Source organism: Sapajus apella, unplaced genomic scaffold (assembly GCF_009761245.1).
Source record: "Sapajus apella isolate SASKATOON/1434 unplaced genomic scaffold, GSC_monkey_1.0 scaffold1, whole genome shotgun sequence".
NCBI lineage: Eukaryota > Metazoa > Chordata > Mammalia > Primates > Cebidae > Sapajus > Sapajus apella.
In genome coordinates this window covers 62027807-62052916 of record NW_022436941.1, presented here as the reverse complement: position 1 = coordinate 62052916, position 25110 = coordinate 62027807, and the positions used below count along the sequence as shown (strand labels likewise).

Genomic DNA, 25110 nt, shown 5'->3' with positions numbered 1-25110 from the left:
ATTTAAAAACCCATTATGAAAACTTTCAAATGTATATAAGAGCAGAGACACTAATATAATGAACAACGAGGTACTGAGCACTAAATTTCAAAATTACCAATATTTAGCCAGTCTTGTTTAATTTTTACTCAATTTCTGAATTATTTAAAAGCAAATTCCATGTATTATTTCATCAATAAATGTTTTGGTTTGTATATGTAACAGATAAAGATTTTTGAAACAAGGCATACAATATTATCACATCTAAAAATGATATGAAACAAAAATTCCTCTAATTTCACCTAAAATACAGCGTTCACATTTCCTTGACTATTTCGTGCATGTCTTTTTAGAGCTGAATCAGAATTCAAACAAGATGCATGCATTTGGCTGGTACCACTTTTAAATCTCTCTTAATTTAAGGTATGTATGCCTTTTAAGGTGGAATTTGCTGAAATTTTCTGTTTTGTTTTTTGGGGGGGAGTATTTATTTTTTGTATAGAAGTGTGAAACACATCTTCCATATTAACATTTGGAGGGAAAAAGGTCTTAAATTCAGTAACAGAACAGCTGCAAATTTAAGGAAAAACCCTTACTGATAAGCTTATAAAATATGTATATAATTAAATTCCCTGAATGATTTGAGTAACAATGTGTCTGACATATTCTAAGATAAGTGGTTTTCACTTTTCTTTGATATTGGAGTTATATACTATACTTGTTTTTACTCCATACTCTCCTGTCTCTGGTAATAAAATTCTTAGTGTTCATTGGACATGTACCCTATGGTTAAATTCATTTTCTCTTCCTTTGAAGAGAAATAAAGTTTTTGTAAAAATCATAACAACATTTTCCATGTTTAGGTCAGGTTTCTCATGTTAAGAGATTTCATACTATTAGAATAAGAATTATTAATTTCCATACCAGGCCCTGCCCTGTGTTCAGAAAAAACTTTGGCACTCTTTTTAAGGGGAACAGTGACAACAGAAGTTAACTTGGCTGATATGTAATTAAATAATATATGATATATGACTGACCAATGCATAATCTAAGATACCATAAAGCTTAAAAAATATATTCTTTATTTCAATACCACAATTCAACAGTAGCAACAAAATTTGAAATACAGCAACTCATAGTCACACAAAGTTCCATCAAATTTGTGACTATGAACAGCTTTTTTAAATGCATAATTTCAGACTATGAACTGTTTTTTAAAATACAGAATTTCAAAACTCATTTATTTATACATTTTCACGAAGATCTGACAAAACTGCCAGAAAAGATGAATCTTTTAAAAAATTAAATTTTAAAAATAACTTATATTTAAAAAATCATCTTATTTCCTATTGTGGTACATTTAATTATAATAAATAAAAGCTAAAAATCATAATCTTAGGGAAAAATTGGATAGATTTTCAGTGAATTCTCAGCTCTGAAAGGAGGGATCTCACAGCCACCGGAACTACTTACCATAAAGAAGGTGGAAGGGAAGACAAAAGGCCCAAGGCTTTCTTTACCTACCAAAACCTCTTTAATCCTTCAATTTCTTGCAGATTTGTGTGCATGTTTCCTTTTTTTTGGGTGACCTGGGTTTTTTGCCACAAACAATTGCTAGTTCATTAATAACTATAATTAGCATCTGATCCAGTAGATTTGTCATTGAGAGGAATTTTACTGTAATACTAACAACAGTATAAGTACTATCCGCCAGTTAGGACAAACTGGCACATATTTGCTTAAGTCAATTAAAAATATTTTGCAATAAAAAATCTGCAACTAAAAGTTAATAACAATCTCATTTTAAAAAGTAGCTCCTTTTAGTAATCTAGGAAAAGGAGAGATGGAAATGGTCTGTTATAACTATGAATCCCTCAGAAGTAGCATAGAAATAGAAAGATCAAGCAGCAGGATGACATACCTTAAGGTTTAATTTAAAAATTAAAGCAACCTCATACCCAGAGGAGAATTGAATAAAAGAGTAAGATGGGACGTGGCTAGGCAATGGAAGCACAAAATACTGTCACATTTTTTAATTTAAAAATGTTTTCAATTTAAGCAGACCCAGGCCAGTGATTTTTCATTATTTTTACCACAGTTCCATGACTACTGACATTTTCATCAGAACAAATAAAGGATACTTCCTAAATTTAAAATGACAAAATTATTTTTAATTTTGACTTACAATTTCTTCCTCTTCTAAACCCAAAGGAATTTGATCTTAGCTGGACTTGTCTCTTAGCCTGGGGCCTGAATATACCTTAACTTTATAAAGTGTGAAAAAAAAAAAATTCAAAGATAGTTCTTCTACTATATTAGAAAACCTTCATGGTATATTATCATTTTTTGAATGAGACCACATATTCATGAAGTGTCTGGCATTTAACTTAGTAAATGTACATATTCAACAAAGATGTCCCTCAAAGCAATCTCTCCTTTCCCACCACTTGAAAAAAATCTAGCACTCGGCTTAAGACAGATTGGAAAACAAAACTAAAATCAATTAAAAGAGAGTGAGTAGAACTTGTATGGGAGTGGTTGAGGAGTATATATTTAAGATAAGACTACAGAAGAGAAAATGAAATCCTAAATACAATGCAACTAACTTCAATCACAATAGTTATTATTATAATGTATAATTATCTTAATAATTCCAAATACTGTTTTAGTAGATTTCAGATGGAGTGAATCAGATACTTCTTCACGAATTATGGTTTGTTTTTTTCTTCTTCTTATCTTAAAACCAACACGGTAACCTCCACACCAAAAAAAAAAAAAGGCCTGGTAAGAGTCTTCTTTGTTTCCCAATTGAGTTCCTACAACACAAACTGGGTCAGGGACTTATCATTAACTCATGGAGAGTTGTAACACCATCAGCCGCCAATTTTCAACAACATCAAAAATTCCCAAGTCTACTTGCTAGCCAATTTTCCATATTCCTTAGATAAGAAATCTAACAGGACAAATAATAAAAACAACAGAAGCTACATTTGCTTTGTGGGTTTTCTTTGTATGACTCTGGCTGCCCAAACTCAAGTGGATTACAAATGGGGTGGCTTTTTCGTATCCTTCAGCCTGTAAATCCACAGGGAGCTGGGGGCATGAGTACAGGGTTTCTTGGTCATGCTGCCAAACTTAATGTCATCTTTTTGCTGGTCACAGGAAATTCCATGCTAGCTACTAATATTCCAGGCTAGCTTCACCCTGGCACCATCATCAAGTGACAAAGTGATGGTCCTCAATGCCAATTGAAGAAAAGCAAACAGCAAAGAGCACAGACTATGAAAATCATCCTTCTACTTCTTGCCAAAGGAGAAAAGTAGTTCAGGAATCTAAATCTTAAACTGTGTCAAATATTGAAAGTAAATCTTTTAGGTTTTAAGTTATAATGATACAGAGGAAAAAAGATAGAAATGTGTTTAGCAAATATAAAATAATAGTATTTATGTTCATAATCAGAGGAATAATGACACATAAAGACAAATTGTATCTACAGATATTTCCAAATGGGCAAAACTATGTTACAAAAATGAGAGCAAAGTATGAAATTACATACTTTGAGGTGATTTTTCTTTATTTTCCCAGTCAATTATAAATTTTCTCAGGGCAAGAAGCTTGCCCATCTTGTTCACCACTATCCATGGCTTCATATTCTGGTCTGAATAAATACTTATTTATTTATATATGTGTAGTAAGGAATTTGGCCTCACCTAAAGAGAGCTTAGGACTCTCTCTTAGCTCTTGAGAAGCCACCTTTTCTAACCCTTGGAATTTCCCCAGCGATAAAAGTGTCTTTGCTATTCATGGTGGGCCCTTTGGGACCACATCTGATAATTTATGGCCCTGAGGTGACTTACGACCCTCAGTGACCCAAGGGCCCAAGGGCCCTCAGATAGCTTATGCTAAGGAGATAACTCAGGATAGGGCTGGCCAAGCCAGAAAGATCAACGATGTGATTAGTGTGTTGGGGCTTTGGGCCACTTAGTATCAGCCTGACCTCCAGAGAGAGAAAAGGGCTGGAGACTGAGTTCAACTACATGGCAAGAGTTCAAACAATCATGGCTATATGATGAAGCCTCAATAAAAACTCTGGATGTCAAGGTTCAGTGAGCTTCCCTGGCTGGCAATACTCCATGCACACTGCCAGATTTTCATGCCAGTAGGGTAACACGAGAGTTTCACATTTGGAACCCTCCCAGAATCTGCCCTAGGTGAGTCTTCGGCGGGTTCTAATTTGTATCATTTTGCTAAAACTAGAATCCTAAGCATAGTGCTTTCCTGAGTTCTCTGAGTTGTTCTAGACAACTGTTGAACTGGAGAGTGGTTTTGGGAAACCCATAAAGTTACAGTTGGTGTCAGAAATCTTGGGCCAACTTAGTCTGGAGGACTGTGCCTTTAACCTTGAGTTTGGGTGCCTCCAAGTGGCATATAACAACAAATTAGGCATTTTTCTGTTTGTTTGTTTCATGGATTGTTCTTGAAATTCCTTACTATTCCTCAGTATATGACCTTTGCATTTTGAAATGATCACTTTTCTTAATGAGCCTTCCTGTACCATCCCAAACTAAATTCCACTTAGGGTTTGTGATCCATAAGGATAAAATCTGTTATCTTTCTGGTAGCTAAGTCAGAGCTCCCTCACTAATTTTCCACAAATGGGTTAGACGTGTGCTGTGATACTGCCCCCAGTGAATCCCCAAGGCCAAGTGGGGCCTGTGGTAGCTAGAGCTCCTAGACTGGGTGCCTCCAACCTCCTTCAACATTCTCTGTTTACCCTAAAATGCACTACAGGTACTACCACTTTTCTACATGTACCAGGAGACAAAAAGATTGGAAAACAAGGAATCATGACTACAATTTTCCCATGACAGTGTGTCACCAACATACTTCTCCAATATCAGACCTGGTTATTCTAACTTACACATGCTACACTTAAGCCCTACAATGAACTCCTGTTTCAGCAATACTCCAGTTCTTTCATATCCCAAGCCCTCAGGTATATATACTCTTCCTCTGCCAGGAACGCCATTCTTCTACTCCAGCCATCTCGACAAATTCTTTCTTCCAGACTCAGTTCCAAGGTTACATATGTACATATTTTCTAAGATATCTTTGTCACCCAGGAGCACTTGGTGTATTTGTCTCTAGAGTTCAGCACTTACTACATTAATGATTTGTCTATTTCCCTCAGTAACCTGTGAGTTTCCTGAGAACATGCTCTGACACACCTCCTTCTGTCACCTCCTTTTACTTGGTGTTTTTCTTTGTTGTCTCCTAAGGCATGATTCCTAGGATTCTACCTTCAGTTGTCTCTTCTCACCCACAAGGTTTCCCTTCTGTTCCCCTACCTTAAACTATTATCCATAACCTGATGGCTTTATGACATGTGTGTATGCCCACATGTGTACACATGCTTGTATTCTAATTAGTTGGCCCTAATTTTTCACTGAAATCCAGAATGGATTTTTACCTTCTTATTGTCCACATTTCTAATCTGATGCTCCAAAAGCACCTCAGAATAACAAATTCCAAACAACATTTCAAAGTCATTGTCCTTTCCTCCTCCTTACTTTCTATCTTGGTTAACTGGGTACCACTATCCGGATAATCAGTCCAGCAGAAATCGCAGTTATCTATCTAAAAATCACCAAATTCTTCCTTTGTTCTCTTCCTATCCAATTAATCTTTCACGTAACTTCATAAAACAAAGATCTGATCATTATCAATGACCTGCTCTAAAATCGTCAGAACTCCTTTCAAACTGTTTCACAATATGGCTTTCAATCAGCAGCTAATTCTCTCTCCCCCAATATACACATTTTGTACACTAGCTATATCTAGCTACAGAATTTCTCAAAACTGTAATATGCATTTTATTTTTTTCTCTTTCATCTGGCCATGCCCTATGCTGAAATACGCATCTTCTCTTCTTCCCTGTTGGTAAACTCAATCATTCTCTAAGACCCAACACAAATACCACTATCCAAGTCCATATTGATAGCCACTCTTTTCAGAATTACAAGCTCTCTTCTCTGTACTCCTATAATAGTAGTCTGTAGTCTGCTTCATTCACTAAACTGTGAGCTCCTTTAGGAAGGGACTATGTTTCATTAACCTATTATCTGTAATTCCTAGCACAGTGACTTAGTCATATTGTGTTCAGTAAAGCTATCTTTCAAGTAAGTAGAATTAAGCTATAATAAAGTCTTTCATTCTGCATGTATGTTAGAATGCAAACATCTAGAGAATCTCACTGATATCTAAGAACAACATAAATGTTAAGGGAACATGTGTTGTTACCTGCCTTACGAATTTCAGATATGAAAGCTCTTAGGTGCCGGAAATTTTTATTGGCCATATCCATGAATACATTGCAAAATACAAGTGGTAAGTAATACAGCCAGTATTTCACTGTTTGAAAGCTGGATCATCTGTGTCTGGGTTTGTCAAAGGCAAATCTTGCTTTAAAATCATGTTAGAATATCATCAGTTCTTCTTACTGATTTTTTTTTAAAAGGTACCACAATCAACTAGATGGCTAATATAAGTTAAAAAAAATTTTTTTGAAATAAAATCTAAAGGGTTGAAATATTTCTATTTTACTATAATTTTATTATATAATTCCTTGAAACAGGAATCTTAAGACATTTTCTTTTTTACAAAAGAATTTTACTGAAATAGAACCCTCATTAATTTGAACTCTAATCGAGAATTTAAGAAAATTAAGCACAGAATGAAGGATGGACTAAGTTTGCACCATCTAGGAAGGAAAAGACCTACCATGGAGTAAATAAGATTTTACAGAACACACAAATGTATTAATTAAATAATTTTAAGGGGTTTACCACATATGGTATATACACAGATTGATTTAGTATTTAATTCTAAAGGAAAGCAGAAAGATATGGAAGAAAGGAATGGAATTTGGAAGCATAAAACCTGGACTCAAGTATTAAGTATACTATTGATAGTTTTAGTTATACTTTGGATTTTCGTTTATATGTAATGTAGCTCACATTTAGGACAACCCATATAAAAACTAATTCAGGCAAAGAAGTATAAAGAATAGATTAAAACAACAACAACAAAAACATGCCTCCATCATTGAGCATCATAAGTAAAACTTTAAAAATCTGAATGTCAATCCCACGTATATCCCTCCCAGATTGCATTCCTCTTTGCTTTTGGCATCAGAGGTAACAAGTATTTGTATTTGGTGTTTACCAGTTGGAAGTATGGTTTTAAACATTTTCCACATGTGTATGCATCAATCAAGTAATTCTACATACTTTTATGCTTTCTACAAATGACTTCCTACTACATGTATTCTTCTGTAATGTTCCTTTCCATCTATCTATCTATCTATCTATCTATCTATCATCTATCTACGATCTATCTATCTATCTATCTATCTATCTATCTATCTATCTATCTATTTTTGAGACAGGTCTCACTCTGTTACCCAGGCTGGAGTGCAGTGGTGTAATCCTGGCTCTTGACAACCTCAGCCTCCTAGGTTCAAGTGATCCTCCCACCTGAGCCTCTCGAGTAGCTGGAACCACAGGTGCATGCCACCATGCCTCACCAATTTTTGTATTTTTTGAATAGATGGGCTTTTGTCATGTTGACCAGGCTGGTCTGGAACTCCTGGCCTCAAGCAATCCATCCGCCTCAGCCTCCCAAAGTGCTCTGATTAGAGGTGTGATCCACTGTGCCCAGCCTGTAACATTTCTTACTACTATTTTTGAGATTTGTCTATGTTTAACATGTATTTCCAGTTCATTCATTTTAACAACTGGCACAGTATTCCATTTTATATGCAAGCCATAATTATGTATCTGTTCTAATGATAGATGTAGTTTCCAATTTTTATTTTTTTGCCCTTATAATGTGTCAGTGAACATTCTTGCATGCTTTCATATGTAGCCACATGGATTACTGAGTCACAAAGAATACTGAGTAAATATTTCAAATTACTCTCTGAAGTATCAATATGCATGCCCACTAGGTATGCCTCCATTTTTTTTTGCAAACACACTGTTAAAACTTTTTAACTTTTAGAGATGCCTACTTTTCACCACTTTAACTGTCTCTCTCTGATACACTTGTGAGCAGAACTGGTGAAATATCAGGCAAGTAAGTTTTCAGTTGGAGTAATGGATAGCCTGATCATTTCAAAATACAAATGGAATTGCTCTAAGATCAGGATTTAGGGAAAAGCCATAGATGTTGATTCAGATGTTGAGTTATTATTGCTACACTTGGGAGCATTATCCAAACACCAATTCCCTCACCTTAAAGAAGAGAAGACACAGAACAAGATGAGAGATAGCTTAACCTGCTGATATTTTGGCTTCAGTTCATGGCATGCTAATGTCTTCTTCAGCACAGAATAGGACACAGGGAAGAGACATACTTGGATGCAAGCTGTGCAAATTCCTGCTGAGCCTATTTTTCATAACATTACTTCATTATTTTATAGGAAGTGTGAATTACTGTAACACTATCTCTAGTTGTATTACAGAGGTATACAGGAAACAAAGTTTGTCATTAAGGAATGATGTGTACCACTTACTGCTCCTTTTACATTACTTTAGAAATATAACTATTCATAGTTTGTTCCTTAACTCAGTGAGACACTGAAATTTAATTTTCTTTTTTTTTTAAAAGTTCTGAGGAAGAGAAAAATTATGGAATCAATCCCAAACATTGTAGAGCAAACTAAATTTACTTTTAGTATGAATTCTTTAACAAAGAATTTACTGTAATCCCATAACAAACTTTCAGCACTGGCATGCAGTGACTCCTGCCTGACGTAGATATGCTCAGTACAAAAATGGCCAACTTTGCTGTGCAGACTAAGCAAGAATCCTTTCTGTACATTAAGGGGTTTTTCAGTCCCTGATTCTGCAGATCCTGGTGCTGCCTGAAGACCTTATGTTTTTGTTTCACTGTGTCACTTTTCCTGCATAGTTCCAGTATCTACTTTGATGGCTGGAGGAAGGGAAAGAAATGGAATAGGTGACATCAACCCTATGTCATTACTGACCATAAAGGCCTTGGAGCCTCTCTACCCTGTCAATCCCAATTTTGACTAAATCAGTCCTCCCTTACCCCATTACCCAGGCTGAGATCCTCAAATCTGAATCTATAACCTGTTGCCAAATCACTACCACACTTGTTCCAGGGCCATAGGACTAGATTTCGAGGTTTACAGCTATAGAGTAGAATTCAAACATTTTCAGAATCATTATTTCATTTGATTTTCATTAAAAAACAATTAGGTGTTTAGGAAAAGTATTAGCTCCATTTTGTAAATTCGAAAACTGAACTTTACACAAGTCAAAGAATTGCTCAAAGTCACAATGATAATAAACACTGCTCAGTCAAGGGTGAAAAACCAGATCTTCAGGCTGCAGATTCAATGCATTTCACAAATGTTACTTAACTTTGTCTTTCTAAATGAGTTCTTAGCATTTTAAGGTGGAACTCTAAACGTGTATTTCCACAGAAACCCTCTGACTTGTGATTAGGTATTAACCATAGATACTATACCTCCATTTCGGTATTATGGTATTTGGGGATTGCCCTGGGAACCTTTTAACCTAGGAAGGTCAGACTCTGATTTTTCCGTAGAAACATAATCTTAAATAGTAAGTGAATAAATTAATATACTTTCTTACACAACTAGTTTGAGAAGAAACAAAAAATGCAAAGGATGAGTCAAGGTTTCATGCCGAAGTTCACCAGTTAAAGCAGAACATACACTAAAGTAGATAACTTTAACTGTTTTATTCACTTTAATATTTTTGTTACGTAAATATACAAAGTAATTTAAAGCACAACAGATTTGTTTCACTCAAGATGTCTAATACCAGAGGTGAACAAGTTATTCTCATTTCACATTTATTCTTATACACAAAATTGTCTTTTTCCTCCATTCTTTTTTCATCCCTGCAAGAAGCCTAACATTTTAAGGACTAATGTTCATATGTTTGCAGGGCTTGATTTAAACTGATGACCTAATAATATTCCAGTAAAAAAAAAAATTCACTAAGTTAACCAGTTTGTTCACTGAAATACTACAGCAGGAACTAAAATGTTCCCTCAATGGAGCTATCTGTGGGCCAATGGCCAGCCTCTGGCAAAACTGCAAGATGCTGTGTTTATACATAATATTTATCAAAGAGTTTAAAACACAAAAGCCTTTCCTTATAATGATAATATTTGTCAGGCATTATTTTTTTTAAATCACTATATTCCAAATATATAATTCAAAAGATAGGAACAAATAGTGACTTTTATAATTAGAAAAATACTTGGTGTGAAAAAGCAATTTTTCTTTGGGTTTTGTTGTAAATATTTTGTTAACTGAAAAGGATCTAATATATACAAGGAAAACAAATAACATTTAATAGAATAAATAAAAATTATGGATGGACTAGAAAGTCATCATATAAACTAAAAAGTTTCACCTCTTTATTTTAACAAACTTATTCAAATCATCCCAGTGAAATTATTTTCATTACTTTGAAATTTCATCTTAGGTTCATATACACATAGTATATCAGAGTTAAAAGGAAACATGGAAATCTGCCTTCCTATCATTTCATAATTGAAAAAAAAAAACAAAGAATTTGTTCAATATCACCAACTAGTTAGTAGTGGTGATCTAGAAAGACAGATATCAGATGGGTCAATAAAAAGAAATCTGGCCGAGTGCAGTGGCTCACTTGAGCTGAGGAGCTTCAGACCAGCCTGGGCAACATGGTGAAACCCCATCTCTACCAACAAAAATGAAAAAAATTAGCCAACAAAACTAGCTATTTCTACCAACAAAAATATAAAAATTAGGGTGTGGTGGCAGGCAGCTGTAATCCTAGCTACTTAGGAGACTGAGGTAGGAGGATGGCTTGAACCCAGGAAGCAGAGGTTGCAGTGAGCCAAGATGGCACCACTGTACTCCAGCCTGGGTGACAGAGCCAGACCCTGTCAAAAAAAAGAAAAAAGAAAAGAAAGGAAAAAGAGAAAAGGAAAGGGAAAAGGAAAAGGAAAAGGAAAAAGACCCAAACAAATAAAAAGGAATCCTCGTCATTCATATATGTGCTTTCCATTTCTATTTTAAAAGTATGGCTTTTTGGGTAGTAGATGTATTATATCTTGATTAGAGAAAATCTGGACAATAATTAAAAATATATATAAGAAAATTAAATATAAAGCATACATAATCTCATCATTTGGAACAGCTCTTAAAATTATGATGCAGTTTTTTCTACTCTTTCAATTTCCCTGTATTCAAAAACAGTACAATTGCACAATTTTACAAAATTGAGATAATATACATAATATTTTGTATCCCTTTTTCCACTTTTGAGTATACCATATTTTATCTTATTAAAATATGTAATAAAAACATCTTAATAATTATACAATATTCCTTAAATTGTTTTTGCCATACTTTTTGTAACCATCACTACTATCACTAGACAATTAGGTTATAAACAACCATGCGTATAAATCTTTGTAATTCTAATTATTTCCTTAGAAGAAGAATCTAGACATGAGACTACCTGGTCAAGAGGTATACATATTTTGATGGCTCTTTATACTAATGGCCCAACTGCCAATCCAGAATGATGTACTAATTTATACTTTTACCATTGGAGTAGTGTATAATGCCTGCTTCACTGCATACCTCAGCAACAACAGATGTTGGTTTTTGTAATTTTTGCTAATGTTACAGGCAAGACAGTTCGTTAAATCTACATTTATTCATTACTACCACTGAACCTTTTTCACATATTATCATCTATATTTCCTCTTCTGTGAATAATGTGTTTACATCATCTGTCCACTTAAAAATGTTTTACTGAAGAACAACATACATAAGACACCTATCTTAAGCACAAAGTTCAATGATTTTTTCATAAACTGAATATACCCATGTAACAGCCTCCAGATCAAAAGACAGAACATTATCAGCACCCCAGAAGCTACTCTTGTATTTCCTTATAAGCACTAATTCTAAGATTAATCATTATTCTGACTTGTAATATCATAAATTAGTTTTTCCTGGTTTTGTCCTTTTACCCATTTTTATAGTAATAATTTGTTTTAAAAATTATTTATTGTAAAATATTATAAAACATTTAAACATTACAGAAAAATACCAAAACAATCAACAAGTCATTCCCAAACCATGCCACCTAAAGTAACTGTCAACCATGGTGAACATGACATTTCTGTAACCACTGACAGACAGATAAATAAACAGACACATTTTCCTTTAGAATGGGACTATAATCTTACTTTGAAGAAAAAGAAATGGAATTAAAACCAAAAAATAAAAAGCCCTCCAAAACATCAGATAAATGTTCTTTGAGTGTATACAAATCATTAAGAGGTTTGCATGTCATTAAAAACAAAAACAAAAGTGGTTTCAATTTTGCATATTACTGTTTTCCTATATTGAAAAATTAAAATAATTACCATGCATCCTGTCATCTTTCCCCATCTTCTAGTTTTGGTTTGTTATTTTTATCATTTATACTCAATTATATGACTGCAATTTTTATAGCTACTGATTCTAGTATTTTGAATCACCCTTTCATTGGTTTCAACAATCAGCAGTATCCCCACTCTTTTTTCTTTAAAGTAGAATCCATAGTTGTTTTCATGTTTCAGTGTATCTATGTACAGCTTTAATAGTAAGAAGAAAACAATTTTCATTTCCTTTATAAAGTTGCGCTAATGATGTACATGTAATGAAAATGATAACAGGAAATATTTAGTTATTACTACGTAACAGGGACGGTTATAAACATTTCATGTTTGTTAATCATTTAATACAAACAACAACTCTATGAGGTAGGTAGCATGATCATTTTATTTCACAGAAGAAAAAAATGAAGGCACTGAGAACTGAGAGGTAAAATGACTTGCCAACATCTCTAATTTGTAAAGTACAGAACTCTGATTTGAACACAGGTGGTCTAAATCAAGAGCCTGTGCTTTTCACCACTACATAATGCTTTCACGTTTGCAGCTAGAACACGATTGGAGGGAGGGACAGCAAAGGATGCCACACAAGCTTTAAGGAGTGAAGGCCAGGAAACCTAGATGTTCTGTAATGAATAGGGCAGATCCCGGAGATACAGACTGTACCATGTCCCTCACAAAAGCTCTGTTTCCTACCATGAAAAAATGAAACTATTAACATTCAAATGTCTTGTTAGACATTCGTGAGTTGAAAACATGCTTAAAATTACTTGATCCTAGAATATTTCATATAAAATACAAAGTTTTTTGCCTTTGGCAACATTTTAAAAGGCTGTTTTCTGGGAATGCAATTACTTTGGTGCAGAAAAACTATTCAGTGTTTGGAAAATTATGTCACTGATGGTAATACCACAACCCATAGATTTGAGTTGCCACATAACACACCAGTATCAGTCTGCACACGTAGCTCTCACATTCATGAGTTCTATATGAGTGCCAGCATCATTTAACTACTACTTCTAGTGTAGTCATGGTCAAGCATTTGCAGATGATTGAAAATATTAGTTTATTATATATTGCTTTTATTTTTTCTATTCAACTAGGATAACATGTTGACTTTAACATTACTATAGATGTACTCTATCATCTATGAACTTCATTTCAGGATCCAAAAAACTCCTAGATTTGTTGAGATATCACAGCAGTATATGGGAGTCGTAGTTCTTGAGGGTTTTTCTTTATTTTCCTCTGATGTCTTCCACCTACTTCTTTCCAAATTCAGACCCACAATGAGGAAGCTTAAACTCTGGTTGATTCATCTTCTTTTCTCAGTACTGTTATGAGGGCTGGATGTGCTATTAGGACCCATGCCATTCTGCACCATAATATTCAGTTTATTTCTGCAGGTTCCAATTTTCAAAGTTCTAGCATTTTCTTTGTTTAAGGTTCTATTCCTGTCCTTATTTTGTTGTTGCTGGTGAACTTCTGGATGCCATTCTTTTTAGCACTACGTGTTTGATCGTTTTGGAGATGAGTGTTGTGGTCCTGCTTCACTCAGTCATGTCAACTGGCGGTCATTTTTTGCCCAACTTTGGATGGAGTGCTTTTCTTTCCCTTGAAGAGACCATCTCAATAAATATTTTCCTTAGTATAAAAGGGTGAGTCTGTCAATTACTTTGTGATGAACGAATATTTACTACAAGCTTTTCAAATCTCAACTGCTTTCTTCTTAGAGTTAATAAAGTAGAAGAGTCTACTCAGGGTCCATTATCACATATCATATCACTTTGGAGAATATTTGTTAATATTTACTGAGTGATGACAATGTGCCAGTCACTGTTCTAAGAGCTTTGCATATATTATTTCATTAATCTCATAACAATCCTATGAGGTAGATATTATTCTCATAGGAAAATGAGGTGGAAGAGTACCAATTTGCCTACAGTCACATGGCTATTAAGTGGCAAAGCAGGGGTTTACACCCTGGACATCTGATATCACAGCCCAAGTTATTATTTATTTACTAACTTACAACCAACCAAGGTTTTAGGGGCCTCCTGTTCCACTCAAGGAACTAACTGCTTCACTATAGATTTTTTGATTAACACTTTTTCTTCAGAGCCTACCACAAATGCTCAATAAATATTTATTACCTGAATAAATGAAGACTTAACTGCTTATTTTCAATGCTTTCCCCTCATATCTTTTAATGTGCCTTTTCCTTTTAGAAACAAGGGCAAATTAAAATTGCAAATACAATTCTTACTCATTTCTGAGTGGTTAAGAGATAATTGCATTCTATGCTTAAAGAGAACACTGTAGCTTAATACTTTCACCCATACTTTCTAAGTGAGCTGACTAGTATTGAACATTAATGCAGATAGCTCTTTTTAGTATTTCACTGTATAGCCCTGATACCACGTTTGCTTTGAAGGAGGGAATTTTTTTCTGTAATAATACACAAGAATTAGGCACTCCTTTCTGCCACTTTTGGCAGAAGCAGCTCTATGCTCCCTGGTAGCTCAAATGATCAGTTATATAGCCTGTAGTACCCTGCCAGCCCTGAGAACCAGATCTATGAAGGTACCTGTGCCCACCAAAGCTTACTATTCTGTCTCTTAGCCTGTCAGATTTCTGACAACAAATTAACAGGAGGTCAAGCATATCAACAGATTACACATCTTAGGCAGCATGCTTGATTTAGAGTGAAAGGTTAGTGGATATAATATGCTAACACAATAAAAAGTTATTGCAGCTTCAAATACCATGATAAGTTGATGGTTTTTACATTATTTTGTGACAGGTAGGTTTCTAGCCTCACTTCACATCACATTCTATAACATTAAAGAATTATTTTAAAGACACAAACACATGTAAATAAATGTACAAAAATAAGACAAAGAGAAAAACAATCTTGAACTTTTAAATAAAAACAGTCATTAATTTTTAACAGCCTATGAAAAAATAGTGTGGTAGGAATAAAATGTTTACGAAAATGAAAGTCTGTTAATGTAGATAACTTTTTATGGCACAGTTCAGTTACATGTACTATATGTCAATGTGGTGAACAACCTTTGTATGTCACAGATATATAACAATACCAGAGAAGAACATATAGATGATAATTCAGTGTGGATCACAAGGGAAAAAAATGAGAAGATGATTGTTTGAGTAAATTACTTAAAAAATTAAAAGGTCTTAGCTGAATTAGAATTGTTCTTAGAGAAGAATCTGTTCAAAACTAACAATCCAATTATTTACATTTTAATAAAACAGATACAATAGCAAGATAAGAAAACTGAGCTGGTGTATTTTAAAAATAACTTACACTGATGACTGACGAGGAAGTTGACAAGTTTAAACCTTCTAGATCAGCCATCAAACTTGGAGAAAGAGCTGGTGGGGGAAGTGCAACTGGAGTGGATACTGGGTTAACTGTAAGAAACGGCCCAAATTAGCAAATGTGCATGAAAATTTAATTCAAATTATTAAAAGCAACATTTTTATTTTGTTAGTAAATCTAATTAAATTACTTTGATTAATAAACGTATGACAATTCTATTTAACATCTTGATTTAGTCAAGTTATTATCAAGTCATGGCAGTTATTAGTCTTAGCTTTCATAACATAATAGTAAATCCTATAACCAAATAAGGATATAAATATCTTCAGTAACAGTTTGTGAAAATTTTTATCACATTATCACTAACATTTATCACCCAATAATTTCACTAAAAGATAAAAGTAAAGAAATATTTTTTTTCCAGACTATTATAAGAATACCAGTAGCATCCAAGAGAATTCTCCAGTGGATTTAGAAGTCTTGCAAGAATATTTAAATCCTGTATCTATTCTCCACTCTAATTTGGGGGCAGGCTATGTAATTCTCCTGTAATTATACTTTTTCAGGAAAAGCTATGTGCTAGATAGAAATGTATGACTCATTTTAAAACTGCTATATACTTGAGAACTGATACCTATACGTTTGGAAGTCTTCTAAAAATGCAAGTCTGATCATGTTACTTCCCTGCTTAAGGCTCTTCAAAGGCTCAGAACTGCCTACAAGATAAAAGCCCAACTTCTCTATTAAGTTCACAAAGTCCTCTATGGTCTACCTCAGCCCTGTCTGATAGCACTTCCTATGATAATGGAAATGTTCTACATCTAATACAGTGGCCACTAGCCACATGTGCCTAATGTGCTCTTGAAATGTGGCTAGTGTGACTATATAAAAACATTTTAAATTTTGATTAATTTAAATAATTACATGTGGTTTGTGGCCATCGTACTAGACTATTCAGGTCCAGCTTATCTCCAATTTCAGCACTGGTATGCGCTAGCTCTATGGGATAATAGTTCCCAAGATCTTGTTCTATGTCTTGGAGACTTTTATATTCTACTCTGTTTGCCTAGAAAGTATTTCTCTGCCTTGTTCATCTTGCAGCTTCGATCTGGCAAGCTACTCTTTAAAATATAAGCACTCTTTGGCTCACCTGCAAACAGCTTATATGTGCCTTCTTTATTCCATAGATATTTGGACAAACTCCTATAACTCTACTTTCATGTAATACAAATTTGTGTCTTTACATGTTTGCATTTCTGCTAGTCTGTGTGAACAGACAGTAACATTAACTTTTAGTGCTTCTCAACCATTTGAATAAAATACATTAAAATGTGGAAAAAGTTTTAGCTTCCAACAAATTCTCAATCCAGAATAATATTCTAAAGGGAATAACATTTACTTAATTTGACATTACTTTCTTTTTTACTTTTATTTTTGGAGATAGGGTCTTGCTCTGTTGCCCAGGCTGGAGTAAAGTGGTGCAATCCCTTCCCGGGCCCAAGCAATCCTCCTACCTCAGCCTCCTGAGTAGGTGCATGCCACCACATCCAGCTTTCTTTTTTTTTTTTGGAGAAATGGGGTCTCCCCATGTTGCCCAGGCTGTTCTCTAACTCCTAGGCTCAAGCAATCCTCTTACCTCGGCCTCCCAAACTGCTGGGATTGAAGGCGTGAACCACGATGCCCAGCTGTGACATTACTTTTCAAAGCATCTTTTTCTCATTTTAGTCTCACAATATCCAATGAACAAGGTAGAAAAAATATTAATTCATAAAGTTAACAATAAATATTTCTTCTGCAAGGTAGCAAGTGAGAGACAAAAAAGTTCAAGGCCCTCAAGTAATAAAACCTAATTAAGAAAAAAAGACACACATATTTGGGAAAAAAAAAAAAGTAATGCAGCCCATAAATGATATGGCCAAAGAAGAAAACTTTCAAAAGAAACATTAAATAAAATATTCAACATATGTAACAGAAAAAGCAGTGAGGAGGCTGGATGAGGAAGAAGTGGAGTTCTTGGTCTCTCCCATGCTCACTTAATATGGCTGAAGCACAGCTACAAATCCCCAGGCTTCCTTAGACCCACACTGAAAACTACTGTACAGTTACCAAGAGTCACAGAGTCGGGGGAAAACAAGGTTCACTGGAGATAGAGTGTAAGAGGCGGCTTCATGAATAGGAGGGAATGAAGTCCAATTTTTAAGTAAGGGTGGGATTTGATTAAGAGGAAAGAAAGAAGCCGGTTAATTGTTGGATAAGAGAATACTATAAATGAAGGCTGGGAGGTGGGAAATTGGAAGATTAAGGGGACTTAACTTATCCTATAGACCAGGCGAACAGTCAAAAATTGATCAAACGGAGGAATGACATTGAATACAGTCCTGCAGGATGGTTAATCAGATGGTAACACAATGGACAGACTGAAAGAAGGATTGGGAGTAAGGAAGAATTTACAGTAGTTTAGGAATGAGGTGAAAAAGACTAAAGTATGGCAGTGAGAAGGCTTAGTAAGAGCATTTATATTAAAGACACTGGAAACTGAGGCACAGGGAGATTAATACTGCCAATGTCATTAAAAAAAAGTGAATGGTAGAACCACTGCAGAATTAGAAAATGCTTCTTCTAACTTGGATCATAATACGCTGTCTTCCCATACAACATGTAACTTTTCAGATAGAATCTAAATGCATGTTTGTTTATTCCTTTGTACAACTATCCCCCCACCCATCCTCCATCCATCTTTTTAAAATATTAGAATGCCCATGTAAGGAATTAAAAAACTGAATAAGAAACAGCCTCCGATATCAGCTGTGGCTTGGCTAAATACCAAGAGACAAGAGAAGAAAATTCACACCACAAGCAAGTTCTGCTCTTTTTTAAAAAAAGATGGGTTTTAATATCATTTCAGAAGATGTGTGCTCTGGTACTAAAGAGATGATTATGCATATGTTTGCAAGTATGGCAAGATGAAAGTGGGCACTAAAAGCTTATCCTAAAGTGAATTCTAAGGCCAGCTGACTGTGCTGAAGTATTTAATTAGTAATGTGTAAAAGAACAAAGTAACTCTATAGGGCTTTAAAAAATATATCATGGCATATAAGTTGAAATGAAATATCATATCCACCTGTCAAATTGGAAGAGGGAATTTTAAAATACAAAATCCAGCATTGGTGAAGATACAAGGAATATAAGAATATTCCTTACATTGTGCCCCTCCAAAACTCATGTTGAAACCTAATCCAAACTATGGTGGGGACTCCAGTAGGTAATTAGGTTATAAGGGCTCTGCCCTTATGAGTGGGATTGATGCCCTTATAAAAGAGATATGAGGGATGTGGTATTTCCTCCTTCTGTCACATGAGGACACGGCAGCGACTATCTTTGAAGCAAAGCGAGCCCTCACCAACACCAAATATGCTGGCACCCTGATCTTGGAATTTCCAGCCTCCAGAACCATGAACAATTTATTTCTGCGATTTATAAATTACCCAGCTTAAGGTATTTTGTTATGCCAGCTCAAAGGGACTAAGACAGCATGTAAGAGTAGTGACTTCTGAGCTCGATCAGCCTGCCAATGGAAGATCTGGGGGAATTGTTCTCAACAGAGGAACAGTAGTAGAAAGGCCCTTGGCAGAAATGAGCCCAGTGTGTGTGACAAATGCATAAAAACAGAGTAGTATGATATGTAGATAAGGAGACAGGGGTCAGATCATCTACGGTCTGAGAATCATAGGAAAGAAGTATGGGCTTTAATTTAAATGCAAAATTAAGCCATTTAATTAAAGGGTTTAAAACAAGAAAGAAATAAGATCTGATTTTATCAGCAGTTTCTCAGTAGGATGAATTTCTAGAAAAGAACTGCTAGGTCAAAGGTATGTACAATTTAAGTTTTGATAGATATTGCTAAAATGACTCCAAAGAGCTGTACCTATTTATATTCCTACTGAAAACATGCACATCTATTTCTCCACACCTTAGCAACACTGGATGATACGAAACCTCAAAATCTTAGCCAATATGTAAAACATGATTCAAATTTAACTCCAATTTTATTTTTAGTTTATCTGTTATTTCTGTATATTAAGTATATGCCATGGCTATTGGGGACAGGGCAGGTAAATAGCATAAACAGAAAAGATCTATGACAGAATGAAATAACCTAAAACATAACTCATTCCCAGCACAGAAAAACTCTACCAAAAAATGGTAGTAGTTTAATATTCATGAAATCTTACTTCTTATTACTCTTTCTCTAGTGCAACAAAGTACCACTCTCTCTCTCTCTCACAATGCAGGACAATTAAAGGGGACATGGTGAATATATATATCCTTGCACTCTTGAGTGAATATATTTGTAGGATTCTGAATTCTTAGATTTGCTAAACATTTTTTGCAGTTAAAACAGTGACAGGTATAGCCAAACTGGCCTCTGAAGTCTTTGTAACCCCATTTTCATTGGTATCAAAATTGTGTCAATTGGAAGATAGTGATGTCGTTTCCATTGCCATTTCCATTCCTTAATCCCCTACCTCCTTAAGTTAGATGTGTCAATCCCCATAATCCACATTTCACAGGGTAAAAGTTGTAAGATATGGATGACTATTTGGCAAAACAAGTATAAATTACTAAAGCAACAGATTTTAAAATGAATTTTGTGTGCTTTTATTTGGCCATCTATATTTACTCATATGATAATAAACGGGTATGCTGAATAGATGAAAGAAACAAATACCACTGGTTTCCAAAACTCTCTTGCCTTATTCATCTATAAATCTTTCACAATAAATATTGACATATTTTCGGACACACAAATGAAAGGTACTATAAAAATAAAAAATACCCCTACTAAACACAGAATAACTATTTTAAATTATAATACTTACAATCATCCAGATCTAGAAGTGAAACATCTTTGGCAACAGGAGTTCTATCTTGCTTTGTTTTCTTTTCTTTCTCCTATAAAATAACAAATATTTGATTTGTCACATGTTCTGTTTTAAAAATCTATGGAGTAAGTAGTCCTTAACATTCCAAAACAAACATTTTTTTTTTTCTCTGCTTAGTGGTACCAACAAATTAAACTTCTATATGGTTATATAAAATGTTTTCCTGAATCAACGTTTGTCTCAAGTAGCATATAGTATTTCTTACCCACTATGCAAACTGTTAATTATTTTAAACTATTTAATGCTTAAAAATTATAAATGTCAGAAGAAAATTTAAAGGTATGTAATTATTTTATAATCTGACAACTTCTTGCTAACATAATGTAAAGTGGTTCTTTGGTAGAAAGTGTACAAATACTCTTGAAAATAACTTTTAAACAGGTTTACTTAAGAAAAAACACTCAATATATGCATAGCTCTGACACTTTTGATGGGCTTGTGATAGGTCAGCCTTTTCTGATATAGTTTGTGACAGGCACTGTACTAGATATTTTATGTTTCTTTTCTTTTTCTTTTTTGAGACAGAGTCTCACTTTGTCGCCAGGTGCCAGGCTGGAGTGCAGTGGCACAATCTCGGCTCACTGCAACCTCCGCCTCCCGGGTTCAAGCAATTCTTCTGCCTCAGCCTCCCGAGTAGCTGGGACTATAGGCGTACATATGCCACCATGCCCAGCTGATTTTTGTAATTTTACTAGAGACAGGCTTTCACCATGTTGGCCAGGATCATCTCGATCTCTTGACCTCATGGTCCGCCCACCTCGGCCTCCCAAAGTGCTGGGATTATAGGCTTGAGCTACTGCGCCCAGCCGATATTTTATGTTTCTATACTGGGTTGTATCAAACATCTTTGCCAAAGATATGCATTAAAATCTATAAATGACATTCTCAGGCTCTTTCTTTTTAAAGTTGAAAGGACTCACTCACTCACTTGCTCTACTGTTTTGTAGAGAAAATAAATATTTCAAAACATATCTGCATATAATTAGGGCTTCCCCCAGCAGAGATTTGCTTATTTGGTCTACTGTACTTACAAAATGTATATACCCATGAACTAGAAAACAGTGCCCCTAAGCCTGAACTACTCACAGTTTGGTTAGAGATTCAGAAAAAAAATTTGTAAGTCTTTAAGAAAGAAAACAGTATAAATTAAGTGCAGTACTAGTAGCATTACAAACAACTAAAGGTCAACAAAGAGTAGAATGTTAAAGAAATATAATTGGGTCAAAGTTTTTCTTTCTAATCTATACTATTTTTTACATTAAATTTTCTCAAATTAAAGACCAAAACTAAAGTTTCTGCTAAAATGTTTTGATTTAATCATTCATTCATTCAATGGGTATGTATAGAATTTTAAATATATATTAGATTCTGTGCCAACCAATGGAAATAACAGCCAAGACAGACATAGTCCTGCCTTCAAATAACTTATAATCTACCAAAAAAGTCTACAGCTTATTGTTAATGTGATTATAAATATTTCTGAAGTATTCCTCTAGCCATGAGAAGGTATCAAGGTATGAAGAAAAATATATTTTATCACCATTTAAAGTTTATACAGTGTTAGAGCTCCTACAACAGTGCACACACATGAACAAAAGAATTACATAAAACTATACATAGGTAACATTTTAAAATAATTTAAATTTCCCTTGCTTTTTCCCTTATGCCAATACTCAGAAACTTCAAAAATCACATAATAATATACATTATTAATACACTTAGAATTATTATTATGCCAATACTCAGAAACTTCAAAAATCACATAATAATATACATTATTAATACACTAGTTTTCTTCTCCAAAGTAATTATTTTTATCACTGAACACTCCAAGTCATCTAGACAAGCTTTAATTTTCATTCCTTATTTAAAGACAAAAAAATAGTATTTGTCCCCCTCTCCATTTCTCAAATGAGTAAACAATGTCTAAGATGTGGAAAAAAAATAGAAGAAATGTTAGTTTTGAGGCTAAAATTTAAAAGTTGCAAGTAAATGAAAACGGGTGCAGAATGAAAATGCCATCTCAACTAGAATATTATTCCTGTGAAGAAAAGAACATATAACAAAAAGAGCATATCATCATGTGACTTATCAAAATGCTATGCTGAACACAATCGGTGTAGCTTCCTATAAGCTACAATGGTGCATGACTGCCTTTATGAAACTGTAACCTCCCCACCTGAAAAATTAGAAACCTATCAAATCAAGATAAAGTTAAAGCTGAAGGCAAGTCTGTATCTTATTTTCTACTTCACGGCCAAGAGTGTGTAATAATATCTATTAAATACACATCAGGTCACATACAACACAGAACAGAGGTGCATGTGAAATTGGCATAATCTCCTATTAGAAGCTTAGAACACAGAGAAAAAAGGTTTTCAAAAGGACAGAATTTCATTGACTTTCTGAGAACAGCAAATAACCAGTGACTAAAATACAACATTAGCAATAGATAATGGTCATTTCTACTGAATTGAAAAACCCTTGCATTCTGAATCAAGGCTATAAAATGCTTCATGATGTGCTTGGTATTCCTCTCTTATATTTCATTTTTCATTTTAAAAAATCCATAGTAAGTTCAAAACATTTTCATACTTAAAGAATCTACTATAAAAATAAAATTCTGAATTCTAAACAAAGAAGTTAAGAGCTCTATTCCATCAAACATTTCTCCATTTGCAATTCATCTTGGTAATAGAGACAGAACCTGGGTAAATGCATATAGGACTTGAGGCAGGAGATTTTTCTTGCTCAATGCATAATTCATGTGCTCCGCCTGCAAAGTGTGTAAAATGAGAATTTCACACCACAGCATGAGCCATGGAACTGCAGAGAAAAGGCAGATGAAATCATATTTTACTGTGCGATTTTATTTCTTACCCTCCCAATATTTATACAAAACCATCATTGACAAACCAAACACACTGACAGATCACCCACTGTTTCCATTGTGTTAGTACTTGAGAAGAGATCAGGCAGAAAGATAGACAATTTGTTTTTGTATATTTTTTTAAATAGAGGATTAGGTTTTTAACAGCTGAGTGGCTGTATTAGACTTTTATAAGGACAACAGTAACTGGTCTTAGAATCTCACCACAAAAAAATACCTAGTTATCAATTCATCATTCTCAAATCTTCGTTTTGTTTCTATGGTATTCAATTATACACTTCAACACATCAACATTTTCAAATGCAACAACAAAGTCATGGGGTTAAAAAAACTGATTTCTATTTAATGTGTTTCATTTCAAATAATAAATAAAATATCCTGGAAATACTTATTAACCTCCAAATAATACAAACAAAAATATGTACCATATACCTGAAAATATTTTTTATGTATTATGCATGTTCATTTTCATGCTGATTTTTTAAAAAGGCAAGTAGCAAAAAAGATCTGACATGACAAGCATCAAATATGTAACCTAAGAAAACCATTGTAAAGAGGTTTGAAATTTGAAACTATAAAATAGGATAAGCAGTATGTAAAGTCTGTCAAAGCCACACTGTGCTTTGAAATCAACAACAAGTCAAAGTTAACTTCTGGTCTCACAGGACAACATATTTGCATGAAATATTTTCAATTAGAATTATCAACCAAGGACAATTCAAAGATTTTCTTTCCTTCAAGTTAACTGACAAATATGATTTTAAAAATCTGAGGCTCACATTTAAACTTGGGCTTTAAAACAAAAGTACACTGCCAGTAAATTGAGACTTCTTTATAAGTTAAAAAGAAGTCTAACCCAGGAAAACAAACCTTGTCCTATCAGAGTATAACTACTTCAATAAGAAAGCCTGCTTACTGGCTTTCACTTCCTTTTAAAGGTCTCAATTGCAATTGAATAATATTTTTATTTTAGAGAAAATATAAATGAAATTGGGAAAGACATAAGCTGAGAGGCAAGGCTTTGCATTACCATAGTAAACTCAATATTCTTCAATATTTATAAACATTATATAATTGCAACATACAAAAATAGTTGTAAAAACATAATTAAAGCTTGCGTATTTCTCAAATAGAACATAAAACCAGTAAAAAAAAAATAGTTCATTTCACTCTTATCCATAATTTATTTCATACCACATGCCAAGTATACTTTACCCCCAAGAATCTTTCAAATAAAAGATCTTTATCTCCAGAATCTTTTATTAAGGCAAATCTTAACATTTACTGACATCCAGACACCAGTCACAATACTAGTGACGGATCCTTAGAGCACTTAAGAGATTTAATCAGTTTCTTTGCACCTCTCAAAAGGAATTAGCGAAGTTTTGAGACACAAATAATATAACCTGAGATAAAAACAACTGATAAGGGCATCTCAAACACTGCTAGGTATATAC

At 34.1% G+C, this 25110-nt stretch overlaps 1 protein-coding gene across 7 annotated transcripts in view; it reads right to left on the bottom strand.

The window, feature by feature from the left end:
• AP3B1 (adaptor related protein complex 3 subunit beta 1) overlaps positions 1-25110 on the bottom strand; it is a 269274-nt gene that overhangs the window by 67758 nt on the left and 176406 nt on the right. For 5 of the 7 annotated variants that reach the window (XR_004268935.1, XM_032277581.1, XM_032277584.1 and 2 more), the window contains exons 21-22: positions 20701-20773; positions 15806-15912 (exon numbers count right to left, since the gene is read on the bottom strand). Coding sequence is in view for 6 of the 7 variants with exons in the window: in XM_032277581.1 (XP_032133472.1) it covers positions 15806-15912; positions 20701-20773 (180 nt within the window). In the remaining variant the exon portion in view is untranslated. Of the gene's footprint in view, positions 1-12711; positions 14122-15805; positions 15913-20700; positions 20774-25110 lie in introns of those variants that run through there. The other 2 variants (XM_032277599.1, XM_032277588.1) reach the window with 2 other exon arrangements.